Raw genomic sequence first — 18,675 nt, 5'->3', positions numbered from 1 at the left:
ACTGATTGTCATGAGCCCCTGATATTAAATTTACACACATTAATACGGCAGGAAAACATAAATGCTCATTATGATATCGGTTGGGCTCTGTAAAGTAAAATATACTTTTAGTTTTCTTCTCCATTAGCTAATATAAGTTTTTCAAGTTTTGTATTAGTTTTCTTAAAGTCAGTTGATGAGCGAGAAAATGTCAAACGTAATATTTTTATCTTAATAGTTAAAGGTTCAGTATGTACAATTCAGTGACATCTAGTGGTGATGTTGCATATTGCAGCTGATTACCCCTCACCTCACCATCTCCTTCCAAACATGACAGAGAACCTGTGGAAAACTTCAGTTGTCATAAAAACTCAAAAGCTGTTTAGTTTGTCCTGTCTGGACTTTTATAAACAATCATGGCGGCCTCCGTAGAGAGGACCTGCTCCCGATGTAAATATCAACATTTAATAGGTTACACTGTCTTACGATGCAGCTATTTGTAATTAGCTGTTGATGTAATAAAAATACATAAATCTGGATGAAATATGCACGTGTAGTGGTATTTCACTGAAAAAATTACTATTGACAGTGTGATAAAATATCATAACTGGATTTGATTGTCCACAGTAAAGATTATCATGTTTTTCTGAGCTCTAACTACTCTCAGCTTTGCTCTGGATAAGTTCGACTGTACCACACTGTCCATGCTGCTTCTGAGTAAACATCTATTATTCTCACTCGAGCTGCCAAACCAGGCGGGCTGCTGCAAATCTCCTGCATATCAAACACAATAATCACCAGGCACGGTTTCTCTCACAGGACTCGGAACCTGCGAAACACCACGACGAGGTTTCTCAATACAAGGTTTTTTCTCCCGTAGTAGCTTTGTTCTAGGCACAGTCAGAAAGCCCAGAAGGCCTTGGCCCAGGAGTGGACACAGACAGTTCGTCTGGAGCCCAGAAGCCTCACTCTGGGCCAGACGTGGAACAAGTGCTTCATGACCTTACAGAACCAGCTGGAGTTTAAAGTCTTTAAAAAGGGCTGATTCTCCACAGTAATATCATCGTCCATGCCTCAAAGAGTCTGGATTAAGGCCCACTTCACCCCCCCTCGCTGAAATCTAACAAATGTGTGGAAAAACATGACAGCCAAAGCCAATGTGGAGAGGGAGAGGGAGAAGAAGAGACAGGAAAAGAAGGGGGAAAGAAAGTAAGGGAATCTCACTCCACACCCCCACACTCCTCCGATCCCCCCACTCCCACCCCACCCTGCCAGTTATATCAATGTAGTTGGCTTTCTCTGAAATTCAAATGGCAAAAAGAAGAAGAAGAAGAAGAAGAAAAAAAAAAAAGCAGCTGAAAAAAAAAGAAAGAGCAAAACCTCTGGCTTTGCAGGGGTGGGGGTGTTGAGAATGAGAAAAAGACCTGCCATCTATGTATTAGTGCTCTGTAAATATTACATGAGATCCACATTCACTCAGTTGTTTGGCATTACTTCCACTGGATGGGTATATTATTTTAGAAACCATGCCTTGTTTATGGAGAGGCATGACCTACTTCCAGGCTCTCTCTCTCTCTCTCTCTCTCTCTCTCTCTCTCTCTCTCTCTCTCTCTCTCTCTCTCGTTACCTCTCTTTCTCTCTCTCTCTCTCTCTCTCTCTCTCTCTCTCTCTCTCTCTCTCTCTCTCTCTCTCTCTCTCTCTTATTCGCCCTCAATCTGCAAAATCTCAACCACTCGTCCCTGCTGAACAATTACAAGGCAGCGAGACCCAAATGGAGATGTTTGTAGAAAACAACATGTGTATAATTAAGGTTTAATGAGCTCTTGTCAGGGTGGAATGTGCAATTAGATTGGTAATAGAAAATTCAGCCTGAGCGTTCGTGGCAGGGGCTGGATGTGGAGTCAGCATGGCAGTGAATGAAACAACAGTGAATTATTTTGAGCCATATTGACAGAAGTGGATGGAGCTGGATGCTGCATTTAGATTTAAATACACGTTAAAGTCCCAGATACAGAAAGACGGGCTTCTGGGTTTTTTTCTCAGTGGTGCTCTATTGTGCGTTTTCAAATCACTGTACTTGTGCACAGCAGGTTGGTTTCTTGGTAAAACGATTCTTAAACAGCAAATTATCGTATTGGCTTTACCGCCGCAGAGTGACGCAAGAGGAGTTGCTGTTGCTGTTTGAACATATATAAAAAGGGGGGAGCACGTTTTCTAAAAAAAAAAATTTGATTAATAGAATTTGAAATTAACTGTGGTGAAGTACCAAACGGAAAGATAATCAAGTTTAGAAATGGCCCACATGGTTCTGAACATGCAGGAATGATTTGTTTAAAATCTCAATAGAGGCTCGTGACCACTGAGTTATGGCTCAATTACTGGTTTATCATGTTGCTGCTGAAATTCTTATTGGCCGGGCTCTACTCATGATGGAGGTAGTGTGCTGTTGATGTAGTAAGACATGGTTGATGAAGCGGGTCAGAGGTCATGTCTTACCTCTGCGCTAAAGTTCTATTCGTCTAACTTTACCTTAATTACTCAACCTTAACCACATCATACTGAGCATGTGGAGCAGAATTCTACAAACCCTGGCATTGGACATAATTGGGCGGTCTTATGGGATGAGATGGACAGACTCACATACACAACTGAAAGAATCTCTGAAGGTGATGTGATGTATGCCGATTTTTTTTTGTTTTTAACCCAATCAGGCCTCAGATTGCTTCACAGCGTTTCCCTCTGTATAGGTTTGTGCTTTTTCTGTTGCAGAGACTCAGGACTTTCTCCACCAGGCCCTGTGTCTTTTTTAATAAGGCACTTGTGAGGGCAAAAAAAGCAGGTATCTCGCTGCTCTCTTTTTTTCGGCTCTGACAGTCTTTCTCTTGACTTGGTGAAATTGCTGATTGCGGGTCTGGTTGAGAAGACGATCCACACACACACACAGATAGAAAGAGAGAGAGAGAGAGGAAGGAGACAGAGAGAGAGAAATCGTGTTTGGCTCTTTCTGAATTACTTGACTGGTCCCTGACAGAGAGGGCCCTTTTGTTGGCTTCCTCAGGGACTGCCCTTGAAAGGCCCCTATTGTGCGGTAAGCACTATGATATAATGCAAGTGGATTTAATAGATTTGATGGAACACACAGACATGGATATAAAGCCCTCATGTGATGGGAAGCAAACGTTTAAAGAAATTAAATGTTTTGACATTACAGGAGCTTTCAGTTTAAGATAAAAATTATTGATTTGCCTAAATCGACTAACCAAACCCACTGCTTTCATCTTTAAAGCACATACAGTATGTATTTGGAATATTGTTTTGTTTCAGATTTGTGAAATTGCTTGATTTTCCGTGTCTGTGGTTAAACCTGAGTTGTGCTGGAAGTCAGTGGGGAGATGGTGCGGGGGGGGGGGGGGGGGGGGCTGAATGTCAGCGATGTGTTAGCTTTGTTTTCATTGTGTTAACAGGAGCACAATGGTGCGATTGTGTGGCGATCTGAAACCCTACACCTACCCAGAGCTCTGGAGGGTCAGAGGTGGGGGAGATGTGTGTGTGTGTGTGTGTGTGTGTGTGTGTGTGTGTGTGTGTGTGTGTGTATGTGCCTTTAGCCCGACTAACCATGCATTCTGAAAGACCAAGAAACCGAACAGTAATTCATCTAAACCATTCTGCTCCACCGGCTCGCTTACATACCAGATCTGCTCATCCGGAGTTCTTGTAAAACGCTCTCATTTTCCAAATATAAATTATGTGTTGCTTTCTTATTTCATTTTTTCCTCTTTTTTTTCCTCGTATTCTGTCTCATTATTCTGAAGGTGCCGTTCGAGGAGTGGCCTGCCTCTTGAAAGCCCTCAGTGTGATGGACAAGACCATAAAGCCAGCGCAATAAACCTGAGATGAATGTTATATCTTAACACCGATAGAGGCAATTAAGTCCATCATAAGCGAGAGAGGGAACACTCTTCTCTGGGGACTCATTCACTTGCATGGTTTAACATGATCCCCGGCTAAATGCCTTATTTTATTTCTCCTCTCAGCTCACAGCTTACAGTCAAGCACAAATTAAGCTGATGTGTTTTTTTTTTCGCACAATTTAGTCTTTCTGTCTGATCTGTCCTTTTCTGTCGTCATGTGACTCCCTCCTTCTCTCCCGCTCTCCCTTTCTCTCTCTCTCTCTCTCTCTCTCTCTCTCTCTCTCTCTCTCTCTCTCTCTCTCTCTCTGTCCTCCCCATTTCGTCGTATTTGTCATGGTAATGTAAAAAATCTCAGCTGCTCCAATTCATTTTGTGCTCTTTCAGTCGAGAAAGAAGGGCAATTCTGTTTCTCCTCAGTAGTTTCTGTGTGTGGAGGTTGAAATGTAATGAAGACCATATTTCATCTGCGTGGAGTTATATGACTGGGCGTGGCCGAACAGGTCTGTAATGGGAAAATAAATATTATGGAAGGTCTAACTTTGTTATCTTTATCTCGCCGGGATCAATGTGTGTATTATTGGATAGGATACATTACACAAACATGTAGGCATGCACGCAATGTGCGCACATTCGGGGCCAGGAGCGTAATGCAAGCACGCTCACGTTGTGTATACAATGTGCAGGCGTGCACGTACATGAGGAACACATAAAGGTGAAATACACAATGCAGCAGCAGAGATATCCACAAATGCACACAGGCAATCCATATCTCTTTTACAGCACACCATCCCCCATAGCCCTTGTGCTTTGGTTAGGTCTGTGTGTGTATGTGTATGTCTGTATGTGTGTGTGTATGTGTGTGAGTGTGTGTGTGTGTGTGTGCTTGCCAACGAGTCATTGAATGCTCTAATGACCACAGTCCTGACACAGGTATTTTGACTGCTGCCTCTTTCCATCGGCACAATGACTGACATGTGATTAGTTACGCAGGGGTGAAAAACTAGGGAGGCGCACGCTGTTACCATGAAAAGAGACTAGAGGGGGGGGGGGGGGGTAAGTCCTCCTCTCTCCCTGTCTCCTGCTTCATCTTTCTTCCAATCTAGAACGTCCCTGACTGCAGTTACTGGTTGTGCGATTTTGTATTCAGTGCGTACAGTAAAGCACAGCTGGGCTCTCTGCGACCTTATGAGAAAAGCCTCTTGTGTAGATCACTGCAGGTTAGTGGCGCTGTAGCACAGAATGCAAACTAACTGCCGAAGCAGGAAGATGGAGTTGATACAAAGCTGATCTGAAAATGCTTTTGTCCAAGGCTGAGAAGCTCTGCTGCTTCATTGATGTACTAAATTGTGAACTGACCGGATTAAATACAGGTCTTATCTATTCAAATGAGATCCAATGAGAAGTTAAACAAGGGAAAATTAGAGCAATAGCATCCAAACTACTTTGTATTGGCAGTCACCCAGAGTTTTAATATTCCAACTGCTACTTAAAAATATCTAAAATGGATCAGCAGAGCCCTGTTTGACTTTGATATGGAAATAAAAAGTTTTAAATGTACGGTGTATTCCCAGATTTGATTTAATAATAATTGGTGGCAAACAGAAGAGTTTAAAGAAAAGCTTTAATGAAACTAACTGAGATTTGGAGCAGACCTTCAAGCTTCCTGAGAGTTTGTTTCATTGACGTGTTTCATGGAAAGTGAACACTGCTCCTCAGAGATACTTTGGACTTAAACCATCCATAGGTTTCCAAATCCTAATTTCTCAGACTTTTACAAAAAGTTTCATACTAATCTTCTAAAGGAAACTTTGGGTCTTTGTTTCGAAGCCTTTGAAAAGCTACGTTTCTGATGTGCTCCAGTCAACAGTTGTTCTGTAACCTCTATGACTGTGGTGCACTTCCTGCATCAAACTGACATTGGTTTGGCTTTACGCAAACACAAAGCTATTTATAGCCTCTCCCGCTTTATTCTCTCCCTCCCATTCGCTCCCTCTCTATCTCTCTCTCTCTCCCTCTCATGTATTTGCATTTGTGCTATGCAAACAGGAGTCTGGTGTCAAGTGCGTCAGTTGTGCAGACCTTGCTTGTCCCTTTTCTTTCTCGAGCCTCAATCTATAGCTCCGAATGTTTCCCCCCCTTTCGCTCCTCTCCTCCATCTCACTGTAGCTTTCCACGTCTCTCTCTGTTTCTCTGTCTATCTCACCTTCACCCCCTCCCCCAGTCGTTGTCCCCCCCCTCACCCAGCACCTCTCTCCCCCTCTCTCTGTCTGTGTTTTCCTTTGCTCGATTGTTATGCTGTAGATTTGACCGCTATGATTAATGACCTCAAAGCCTCAGGAAAGCAAACAGAGAGACAAACCTCCCCTTTTCTCATACTGGACGTCAACTGTTCACACCGAGCACACGAGGACTTCTGGACTGTACGATCTACACGGAGTCAGAGGCGTGAGAGAGAGACTTCGCCAAATTTCATCCGATTACTGCAAACAACAGCCGCCACCTGACAGACAGACCAGCTTCCACTGACTGTAAAATCCCCATCAATTATTCACTTACACTTTCTTTATATATGTTAAACAACAGCGTCATAAACAATTGTAATTTTTTTGATTTTGTGTAGATACAATGATCATCTCGCTCATGTTCAAATGAGCCATTCTTAAATGTTTAATGACAAGTTTGAGTTCCAGGAAACAAATGTGAATGTGAATTTAAACTTCCAAAACCAATGTTGTAGCTATTACAATATTAACCCGATAGCATTTTCTGGCCGATGGAATCAAATGCTAAGGAATTGCTCCAGTATGTTGGCTAATGTACAATTTATTCTGTTTATGTGTGGATTAAACATATGCGGTACAAGATAATTGGTGAACCTTAGGGTTTATTCGGCCAATTTTAACCCTTGGTCAGTTTCAGGCTGTGCTTCCTCATATTTCCAGACCTTGTGCTCAGCTAAGCTAATTGACTCTAGCTTCATTTTTACAGTATAGACATGAGAGAGGTAACTCTCAGCAAGAAAATATAATTTTAAACTATTCCTTTCGACTTCAGAGACGAGCCAGATGGTTAAACTGTGATTGACAAGTGGTGAATTCACTCTAAGAGCTAGACAACCTTGTAGAGCTTTAATTTAAGGTCTTGCAGATTTCTTACCAAGGTCTCCTCCTCTTTCTGCACTTCAGCATATTTATTGTATCTTTAGCTGAACAGACATGTTTCTAACCACCTTGATTTGGATACTGTTTGTTATTCTAATAAACCTTCCCTCTGTGACTCTTTCCCGTCGAGCAGCACAAGCACCATCACAGATTTCTCTTTGCTCTTTGACACCCTGGATATTTTTTTCCCACTCTTTGCTCATCCTGATCTGGTTTGAAAATAACCTTTTTTCCCAGACACCATCGCATCGAGCACAATGTGATTAGGACAGAATGTAAAATCATTTCCAAAAGCAATAAAGAAAGTGATGTCATTTTCATTGCAGAATACAGTGATTGTTCTTCCTGCAAACTAATAGTGCTATCAGAGAGAAATCATTGCACCAGTAGTAACAGTTCCATTACAGGCTGAATGATAACTTAGAACTGTGGCCTCGAATTGAATAATGATGCAAGGAGCTGGCTTTGTGTTGTAGTGTGTTTGCTGCACTGACAGTGTCATGTGTAAAGACACCAGCACAAATGCAAGAAAATAGCTTTGAATTTGAATCTGCCTATAATTCACCTGGAAAATATTCAAATATCCAATAAAAAAAAAGCCTGAAAGGTTTCGCATTGAAGGGCATAGAGTACATAAATTTAGTCCATGGAAGCTACGGCTCATTAGATGTGGTGAAATATGGTTCCGAAAAAAAATATGGCCTATTTTCGGTCCCCGCCCACAGCTTGAGTAACCCAGGTTACTGTATTCGCATCCATCCCATTACTTGACCTTACAGTAGCAGCGGTAATTTATCTCAGCCACTACGAGCTGTCTCGAGGTGTGTTTTGTTTCCTCGTAAATGGCTGGTGCCAAATAATGTCAGCCGGAGAGGCAGGGAAGGCCTTTGGGAGCATGTGTGAGTGTGTCCGCCTGTGTGTGTGTGTGTGTGTGTTTTCGTGTTTCAAGCTGCGGCCTCTGGCTGTGACCCCGGTGTTATTCACACCACAGCCAGAATAAGCACTCCATTGCCACTACTGCTGCTTCAGCCCTCCTCTTCTTTATCTCTCTCTCATTCATGCTCTCTGTTTTTCTCTCTCCCTGTATAATATCTCCCCTTTGCCACTCGCCACTTACACATGATCTTTACCCACTCGTTTACCATTAGCTCAAGGATACACAGTCCCTTGTCTTGGTCATCCTCCCCCTATGATCTCAACCCGTAACCTTTCCTTGAGCCCTCACTCCCCTTTGGGCTCCTTCAGGTCGGTGGGTCTGAGCTCTGAATTACCGGGGTTGCCTCGTCCTTGTTTCTCTGGTAACAGAAGGACAGCACTAAAGGTTTTCCTCACCTCTTGGAGTCAGTGTCGTCTCTGACTCATTAGCTGGTCGGCAGGGTGGGTCAAAGTTTTCATTAGTCAGCCATGCTTCAGGTTATACTGTTTTCTGTAAAAACAATATTTCTGCGGTTGAAATTTCTGTATTATTGAAGTTAGCAAACACTTAAGATTAAAAAACAAGGGACAATTCTACTTTTAATGCAGTTATTTGTCATGTTTGTTAAAACCATTGGTTGCACCACCTCAGTATCATAAGCATTACCATAAGCTTTGCATGGCTGTAGCATTAGCCACCATGGTAGCATGTTAAGCTAGCACTCACATTCACACAGGTAAACCATTTAATTTAGCTATACTGTACATATACACAGTCCACAACAAGTAGTTGGAAATAAACTCACGACACAGTTTTATTTCAATGTTCTTTGGGTACAAAGACCCTTCTTCACCTGTTTGAAGGGTTACCTGGTACCAGTGGGAAGTGGGAGATTCCAACTCTATTTTTTTAGGGGTGAATCTGGAGTGTACCACCTGACAGCCAGTCCAGAGGTGGTGTTTTAGCTGCTGTCAAATAAATGCTGTTTTAAGTGTCTATATAATATGGTATAGGGATATTTCTGTGACTGACTATAGGTGAAATGTTGATGGATACATACGTGTTTTTAATTTCACATCTTGCAGAGATTTGCTAATTGGTCTGATTTCTTGTAGGAGGGGCTTCCGGTATAAAGTCAGGGGGTAGATGCTCCTACGAGAGTTAAGCTTCGGCCGCATCTACTAGAGCCCAAGAGGCAGAGGAACTGTGAGGGTCTCATATTCTATGAGGGTCTGCATAAAGTATGCATGATATGTCGGTCTGAACCAAAGCATTGTCCAGATGACATTTCATAGAGCCATGTCTACATGCATCTGTCAATGGAAATGGATCTGCTACAAGTGTGAAGATGTCAGTGTTACACCATTGTCAACTTACCAATCTACCTTTACATTACGAAACATGGACTCCCCTCAGGTTTACTAAGGGACTCCAAACTGAACTGGGTGAGGCTGTCTAACCCACCAGTTGAACACGCTTCCAGCTAAAAATGTAATCACACTATTGTTTGCTGTGGTTTACTCACAGCCTAATTTTATTCTTTAACTATTTAGGCTCTGTTTTTGCTTTTGTTTGTTCTAATTGTTTCCTAAGTGCAACTCTAATGGCTTCTTAATGTCTTATTTTAAATATTTGTAATTATTCTGTGCCTCCGTAAAGCACTTTGAACTGACTATTTTTTATCGTCTTTCAAATGAAATTTTAATGTCTTCTTAATGTCTTGTTTTTAATGTATTTCCATGCCTCCATAAAACACACTGAATTGCCTTGTTTCTGAATGGTGCTATATAAATAAAGCGTGCCTTCCCTTGTGACACCAGTGTGAGTGTGTGCACGTTTATCACACGCACACACACAATCTCCGGCTGTAGGCAAGCTGAGGTGAAGAGTGTGAGTTACACAAGCTTTGACAGGGTCTAATTATACGTGTCTCTAATGAACTCTAATTACTGACATCCACCAGAGCATCGAGGTCTTTAAGCCGAGGACTTGGAGTCATTAGGCTGCTGTGTTACGCTGTTTCTCCATCTCCACTCACTGTTTCCTGTCCGTGCTGCTGATGTGTCGCCCTGTTTCCTCATTTCTCTCTTTCCCTCTCTTTCTCTCCGCAGTTTGATGGTGACAACATGTACATGAATGAGAACAACCATGAGTTCCTCGCCCCAAACCAGGTGAGCTCAAATTGGCCCTAATGGAATACCTGCTATTTCATCTGTTCCTGCCGTGATGGCTGCTGTGGAGCCGTTTTACTTCCACCAGCGTCCACGCTTGTTAGGCTGGATGACAAATTGTTGTTACTGAAAACCACCACAGAGTTACATGACATCCGCTGAAAGCAGAATATATACACATATATTTTAATTAGTTCACCCATGTTATACACTGACAGATGTAATGGGTTTTGCGCTGGATTGATGAAGTCTTTCCACAGATTTGTTATTATAAGCGGCGGTGGTCACAGTGTAAATGTATTTCTTCTTGTCCAAGACCATGGAAAGAAAAAACGTTCATTTTTCAGGGCGTCTTTTGCTATAAAAAGTCAAATTTAAGATCTTTTAATACCAATTAAAATATAATTCAAGACCAAACATGCAATGTAAGAAGACACAAAACTAGCAAGTTGAAATAATTATTGACACTCATTCTCAAGCCACCGGCTAGAAAGGAATTATCTCAACACATTAACTAAACTGGAAACAGACTAATGATGCATCACACGCAGGAATAATTAATTCTCCTTTTTCAGTTTTGGCAAAACGAGTAAATTTCAGAAATCTGATAACAAAGAAATTATTTATTCCTGAAGCATGTCATCAAAAGTTGGCAAAGAAGAAATGAAATAGTGAAATGTATTCCTTGTAAATGAAAGTCAGAGCACCTACACCAGAAAAAGAGAAACTGATTCCACAAGTGCTTGGACCTTGTTCCTCTGATCTGACATTAAGCTAACTCCGCCATCGGGAAATTAAAACTCTCGCTATATTCCAATCGTGCAAACTTACCCTGCGCTCTTCTAAAGCTGAGCAGAAAACGCTGCTGCGCTCTGAGTGAGTTTTGGCCTCATTACAAAGGATTTATGAAGTTTGAATGGAGGGGGAGTCGCTGCTCTTCCACAGAACATGGCAGCCGCAGCAGATACACTGCAGCACAGCTGGTTGGGAACAACTGGGAGACCATATGGTTGTGTTTGGACAGAGGGATTTGCGGAGTTTGGGAATAAGCCCATCTGACATACACAGGGGAGCAGGGAATTTGTCCCTGTCAATTGCAATTATTAGAAACGACCCATAGGCTACAGTACTTCTGTTTCTGTTGCATTGGCTGTTTTTGCTTTATTTCTCAACGCTCTGGTTTGTTCGACGGTGGCTCGAGGCCCAGACTGAGACACAGAGCTGCTTGTGCTGCGGCGTGTACAAGATTCCTAACGTTTATTCACATATCTCTGACAGCAAATATGTCTGTCACACAGTGGTTTGCAGTAGGACAGCACTGTTATCTGACAGATGTCACATGCAGATACTCTGCGGTCTGAACATTTTTGAAGAACAACAGCTTTTTTATTGCTCATGTATTCAGCGCATGAAGTTTTCACCGCAGTGCTGATTGACTGATTTCAAGTCCTGCTGATGTGCACAGCGTTTTCTTCCACTAAACTGGGGGACAGATAAAATACTGCAAATGTTGCACACAGAGAGCGAGGTGGGGAGGAAGGTAGGGATCAAGGAGGCAGGAGAGACGGGGAGTGGGAAATAGCATGAAACACTGTGATGCGATGAGAGAGGATTTTTGCTTTGCTCTGTGTTAGACTTTGTTTACTCAAGATGCCTTCATATTTGACATGTGCCGTGCTCTATTCTCTGCTTCACCAAGTTTAGCCTCTCCCGCCTCTGACAGCTGGAATCAGAGAGGGCCTTAAGGGTGGACACATTCTACTACAACAAAATATGGGAGATAAAGCAAAAAGTCCATGTTGTGCGTCTCCTCTGCAGATTCCACATCCCAATTGTAGTTGTTTTTTGTTTGTTGATAATGGAAATGTCACAAAGTGGCAATAATGCTTTATTTTTGACGGTTATGTTATTGTTTGTTTGGTGGTGAAACTAATATCCACTAAATCTATATCTATAATAAAAACAAAAGTGTAAAAACAGTTTCTGCTTTCAAGAAATTAACATACTTAACATTTTATAGAGGCAAAACTGGTCTCGTCACATGTCTAATTAACTGGCAAACTAACTGCTAATTAAACTTCACAAAGACACTGGATATTCAGTTCTTTTTTATCTGAGATGTTTCTGAAGCTGTTTCACTGCCATACCTCTGCCAAGGATAGTCGGTTTTGTGTGTCTGGCTGTTAGTTAACAGGATTTTAATCAAAATACTACTGGAGGGATTAAATTAACAAATTGGTGGAAGGATGAGGTAGTGTTTCACGGAAAAACCCATCAAAGTATTGAGCAGGTAGTGCATCCAGCAATGCTTTTATCACTTTCTTTGACATTGCGAGATTTTCTCAAAATGTTCATGCTTCCAAAGAAAATAATTCTTTAAAAAATCCGACATGCTTAAGGGACAGATCAATGTGTGTGAAATTTGGTTTCGATCCAAATATAGATCTGAATTTAGTGAATTTAAATGTAGTTGTGTGGGTCTTGGCGGTGGTATGCGTTCTATGTGGTGCCATTCTGGTTTGGAATCTGCCACGGCTATTTGCCACCCCTACATTGCTTTTGCATTGAGTGAGAATACTGTTCGTCAACAGCATTCTCTGCATTTTTAGTATGCATACTGATTGCTTTACTTTATTCACGCTTCATTGCCTCGTCAAACTGCAACAATCAGCATGTGTCAAATAATTTCCTTTTCAGACAAGTAGGTAAAGTTGAGACGTTTCTTTCATAATATTGCAATATATATGTAATACATATCATGTGCAAGAAAGCATGTTTCATTGGATTGGGTGTTTGGTTTGAGTTACACCTAAATTAAATAAAGGGACAGTAAATTGGTTTATACACACACACACACACACACACACTCACACACACACACACACACACACACACACACACACACACACACACACACACACACACACACTCAGATAGAGAGAGAGAGTCAAAAACACCCCAATTGCATTTAAATGCATTTGGGTCAGCGGTTCCACCTCCACACTGTGGGAAAGGGTTTTTTCTCAGTGCTCAGATGTCTTCCACCTCCATGTAATTGCTCTATTTAATCTGGCTCACCTATATCAATACTTTTTGTTATTTATATATTTACATAAGGTACATGCACGTATACGACATAAGCGTGGCCCTGACCTAGTAACTGCTTCTGAAGGTGGGAAGCTTTAGATGCTCCGATGGGTTTGTGCCTGTGATGAGTCACAAGGAAACAGGGTCAGTGCCATTGTCGTATCGATGTTCCCATGAGCATCATAGTTTGACCCTGCGCAGCTCTCTGTGGTGTTTCCTCTGGTCTCTCTCTCCCCCCCAGCGGAGTGACAAAGTGTTAGTGATTTAATGACAAGGTCACAGATCCCGGTCTTGGCATCAACATGCTCTTAGTCTGCCATTATCGTGGCAACAATGAGGAAAAACGGTATCCCAACTCCAAGGTGCTCGCACTTGGAACCAAATCTCCACAATGAAGAAGTGGAAGAGCACCTGATGATAAAGGTTTTTATTCGACCGTCACCTGAAGTGGGATTTCTCTTGCACACACTTAGAGCAGAGGAGAGCGATGCGATCAAAGATAGTGCTCTGCATGAGGAGATGCCTTCTCATAGCCCTGCTGCAAACCAAAGGAAACAGTATTCTTCATCAGCACTTTTCCTTGACAATGCTTTGCTTTGATCTCTCTCTCTCTCTCTCTCCCTCTCTCTCTCTCTCTCTCCCTCTCTCTCTCCCTGACTTATGAATTCATTTAGCAGAACTGCTGTTTGAGAGAAATATGTCACAGGGAAAAAAAAAAGAACACGAGGAAGGAATGGAAAAGGGGGTCGGTGGAAAGAGAGATGGAGAAAACTGCACGGGGGAATAATTCGGCTAATGGAGTGACTGTTTGGATATTCAGCAGAAGTAGGAACGGAGATTATGATCTTGCAATTAGCGTAACAAGGTTTTATTGATTGGCTGCCGCTGTAGCGTCTTTGCTGCCAAGACGCTGCATGTGGTTTTAACATGCACAGTGTGTGTTTAGCCCAGCCAGTCACACCAGTCTCACCACGAGTGGGGGGGGGGCCAGAATCCAGCTCGGCGTTAACTCTGAGCCGCGGCCATTTCCCGAGCATCAAAGCTGAAATATTATGGATTGCCGAGTTGAAAGGGTCCGTTTGAATGCCCGACGATAAAGTGGACCGCATTTGCATTTTCCGCTCACTTTTAAGTTAATGCGTTGCCCTCCTTCCCCTTTTAGTAAATCGCAGGTATAGAAAAGGCAGCGTCTGGTAACGAGTGGTTCGGAAAGTTTGTCTGTTTTACATGTTGCGAGTAGAATCGCTGCTTTGACGGTAAGTTTTGATGCCATTTCTCATCTCAGTTATTACGCTGTAAGTCGTTGCTGGCGGGGATTATTACGCCTGGTTCCTCTTGGGTGTTGTAATCGTAATTAGGGAGGAGTCTGCGTGCCAGTGGCAGATCTGTGAGACACAGAGAAGCAGTAACAAATCACAGATCAATGGAAAATGTTTTTGTTTTTTTCATATGGCAGCCAACAGATGTGGTTATTATTTAGTTTATGAGACATATTGACAGAGTGATCTCATAATGAAGTCTTTTAAATGTGATATCACATCCCAAACTTCCACGAACTCCAGTCTGATGAACATGATGAAGTCGTCCTCCCTGGTCTCTCTCCTCTCTCCCCCATGTGTTTCTGATGAACCATTGTAGAACACGATCCCGCCGTCTTTTATGTCCAACCTTTGACAAATCTATCACCTCTTCCCACTCCGCTCTGAATTAAAAGGCCCATTCCACCTCTCCAGTTTAGATGAGTAATTCTCTTGTTTGGCTGAGGCCCAAAGCCCAGCCAGCATGTCTGGGTCTTTGGAGGAGCGTGATTGGTCAGGTTCAGCCGTGTGTGACTGACAGGAAGCCTGCTGATTGGGGGAGACAGTATCTTTGGATCGGTGCGCTGATTAAAGCCTTACGGCGGCGTTTTGTGGACTCCCGTCGTTCGGGGTCCCAGCGCCAGCGCCCTGGCCCTGCTGGTCTGAATTACAACTCAGCCGCATTAGTCTGATTTACAGCTTCCTCCCGCTGTTTAGATTGGAGCTGGGGTCTTCTCCCTCTCTACACTTCCACCTTCCTCCCCCTCTTCCTATTGATATGCCCACTTTTCGACTCACCCTCTACTAGTCACCCCGATCCCTTGCCTGCTCCATTTTTCATGCCACCTCACCTGGTTTGTGTCACCTACATGTCCCCCTGTCCTCTTCCCACCAGGGTTTCTCCAATTCTTCTTCCACCTCACCTATTCCCTGCTCTTTCCCACCACTCTTCTCGTCATCCTCCTTTTCTCCACTGCTCCACCAAACCTCTGATATCGCTTCACCTTTCCTTCCCCAGTGCCTCTCCCCACCTGCCCCTTCCCCTCTCTCTTTCTCCGTTTCTCTCCCCGTCTGTCCCTCTCTCCCGCGCTCGTTCCCTCCCTCCATCTTTTGTGAAAATGAAAACAAAGAGCAGCCTGCCAAAATATTTCTATAGCCGTTCGCTGACGAAGCAGGGTGCGGAGACAAAGCAAAAAGATGTGCAGGCATATTTGTCGCGGCAGCAGAAAGATGGAAAGCTCTCTCTCCCTGTGGCCTTTTTACAGTCATTTGGAAACCACCCCCCCCCCCCACCTCACTCTACTCCTGCTCTCGCCCCCGTTTAAAAGCCCTCTGTTTGAAATACTCATCTGACATGGCACCGCGTATAAATGCACAGCTGTATATTTGTGTAAGGCCCTCTCGCTGCCAAGCTGTCCATCCCCCTGTTGCCCCAGGTGATCAGATGAAACTAATGGCAACCTTAATGTGTTTGTCTAGGCCTTTCACCCCACTGGAGAGAATGATGAGAGACCAAACACTCGCTCTTGTGCCAGATCCCATGCCAGACCAATATAAGAGAAACAAAATGGCCTGTCTCTGTTTAGCCTTCTCACGGCCACAGAGATGTTCTTTTACAAAAATAAAAGTTTTCCTTCATAGCTGGGAAAAGGAGTCATTAGAGAAGAAAATGATCCATTGAATTAAGATCCGCGAGCAAAAGTACTTGGTTAATTATTGATGCAGTGTCTTCAAGGTATAAAACCCTAAGCCCACATCATCCATGTAGACTTATTTCCTCTTCTCAGAGAAAGTTGAAATGAGGTGATATAATATTTCTTATTAAACTGGTAAAGTGATGCATGGCTAAGATATTGGTACAAAGCCTTTAGCAAATTGCTTTTACAGTATAATTGTACATTATACTTTCGTGTGGCTGTTTTTTATCATCCAGGAATACAGGTTAGACAATACAGAACTAGAAATAGACAAGTGGATTTAATTTTTTCAGGGCTGCCTGTGCCTTACTTGCCCCTCGATGCAGATGAAGCCACCTATCAGGGAGTTGGATTTGAATTAACAAAAGTAAAAGGCTCACTTGTGCTACAATTGTATATGAAAATAATTATTATGTTCGTTTCAAACGATCTAACCGTCACTACCCACATATTGCATGCGTCCTTGACGTTGTTGGCTGTTCAGCAATACATTCAATAGAAGGCAGCACCAGCAGATGGGGGAGGAATTGTGATCATGTTAAGAAAAAGGCATGGAAATGGAAATTTCTTTTTCCTTTTGTATCATAGTCGTGTCGCTCAAAGTATTAGCTACACTGCCCTTCACGATTTCCTGTGGTGCCGCCCCGATGTCGTCCCTTTCGTCCGTAGTTTAAGCTTTCGGAAGAAGGGCAGAAATACTGACAAAGCTAACTCAGAGTACGGACAGAAGGCTCCGCCCATTTCCATATCTGACGTCGAACATAAATGAGCCTCATGGGAATATCGTTCATATTGAAGACATTGGGTCAAATGAAAGTACAAAACCATTTAGAAAACATACATGATACTAATTGTCCGCACCAAGAGTCAAGGAGTCAACGTTGAGCTAATTCATAGGACGTCAATAAAGTCTTTCAAATAGTTTGATTGACAGACCAACGTTCCTACCACTGCTAAAAATAACTGTTGCCCATTTCCCTGCACTTGTTGGGATGTCACTCAGTCATAGTTGTAGATATACTGCAATGGTGGAGCCCGCCCTGTGGACACTCTCTGTATTGCATCAAGCGTTAGCTGCAGTTCAGAGCTCTAGTGAGAGACAGGGGGGTTCATTGAGGCTGGAGAGCTGTCTCCTCCACTCCCCTCCATTCTCCACCCGCCTCTTATTAACAATGGCACCGGGAGTACGAGGGTCCAGATGTTAGTCTCCTGCTCCCACCAGCTGTGCCAGCCTCCAATGCACAGCCTCATTGACTCCGAACCAGGGAGGGGAGACACTTAAGAACTCACTGACACTGCACACACACACACACACACACACTCACACACACACACACACACACACACACACACACACACACACACACACACACACACACACACACACACACACACACACACACATACACACACTTAGAGAGAACAGACAGTCTCTTAAAGTTGTTTTTTGTTTTTAAAAGAAAATCCGACGTACGCAAAGATGTGCAGTGAAGGTTTCAATAGGTATAACACTCACACTCACAGCTTTGTGAACATTTAGCCAACACATTAAACGATGCACACACACACTGGCACACAGATGTACATGCACTCTCCCCAGCCACGTGCACTTCACACCCTCCTTCCCCGGGTGTAGAGCAGAGTTATTTGTGGGTGACAGGATCCTAACAATTCTCAGAATAATGCACGTTTGTTTGAATGACTGCGCCATCAGCGCTCCTTTTGTTATTGTCAACGTTGTGAGAGTCAGTCGGTACAGATCCACCAGCCCTTTATTGTGCTGCTTCTTTTTGTCCATTTACTTGTTCTTATAACAATAATTAGTTTTTTGTCATTCAGACACAGAAGCACCATTGTCCCGCATGCTAATAACGATTTTGACAGTGACTGAAGGAAAAGTATAGATAACTGAAGAGTCACGGAAAATTTAAAAAAAACAGTTGACGGGCAGCTCTTTTTTTTCGGGCCTTGTCGAATCTCTGGGCAGCTTTTTTTTTTTTTGTCATGTCAGCAGTAGCGGTGGCTCGTTGTTAAGCCGCGCAGAACAGACAGTGGTGCGCTGGTGAGCCGAGCTACAAGGCCCCCCCCCCCCTCTCCAGGAGACATGGCCGCACTGAGCAGAAGAGACAGAGGCGACTGGGAATCACACTGTATGTCTGCCACTGGAACGTTGTAATCCTCGATTCATCCTGTCAGGCAATAAGTTTGATTATGGTCCTCATTTGAAACGTTGGAGTCATCTCTCCCACCCCCCCACCCCCGCCTTCTTCTCTGCTCCTTTCTCTCCATTTTATCTACGCCATCCACCCTCACGCCCCAGTATCAACACAACCATCACAATCACTCGGGATGACTATTGGGAAACCTGAGCTATCTTGTGCACCCGTGGTTTGTTTTCCGACCGCATCAGTGGAGATCGCAGTTGAATTTTCACCGACACTGGGCAGCATCTGCA

At 43.2% G+C, this 18,675-nt stretch overlaps 1 protein-coding gene across 2 annotated transcripts in view; it reads left to right on the top strand.

Moving 5' to 3' along the window:
* tox2 (TOX high mobility group box family member 2) overlaps window positions 1–18,675 on the top strand; it is a 93,994-nt gene that overhangs the window by 40,393 nt on the left and 34,926 nt on the right. For both annotated transcript variants that reach the window (XM_061070193.1, XM_061070192.1), the window contains exon 3: window positions 10,079–10,138. In XM_061070193.1, coding sequence (XP_060926176.1) covers window positions 10,079–10,138 — 60 coding nt within the window. The remainder of the gene's footprint in view (window positions 1–10,078; window positions 10,139–18,675) is intronic.

This window comes from Limanda limanda, chromosome 4 (genome assembly GCF_963576545.1).
Source record: "Limanda limanda chromosome 4, fLimLim1.1, whole genome shotgun sequence".
In the NCBI taxonomy this organism is placed as follows: Eukaryota; Metazoa; Chordata; class Actinopteri; order Pleuronectiformes; family Pleuronectidae; genus Limanda; species Limanda limanda.
Note: the sequence above shows the minus strand (reverse complement) of the source record. Positions and strands in the feature narration are given on the sequence as shown.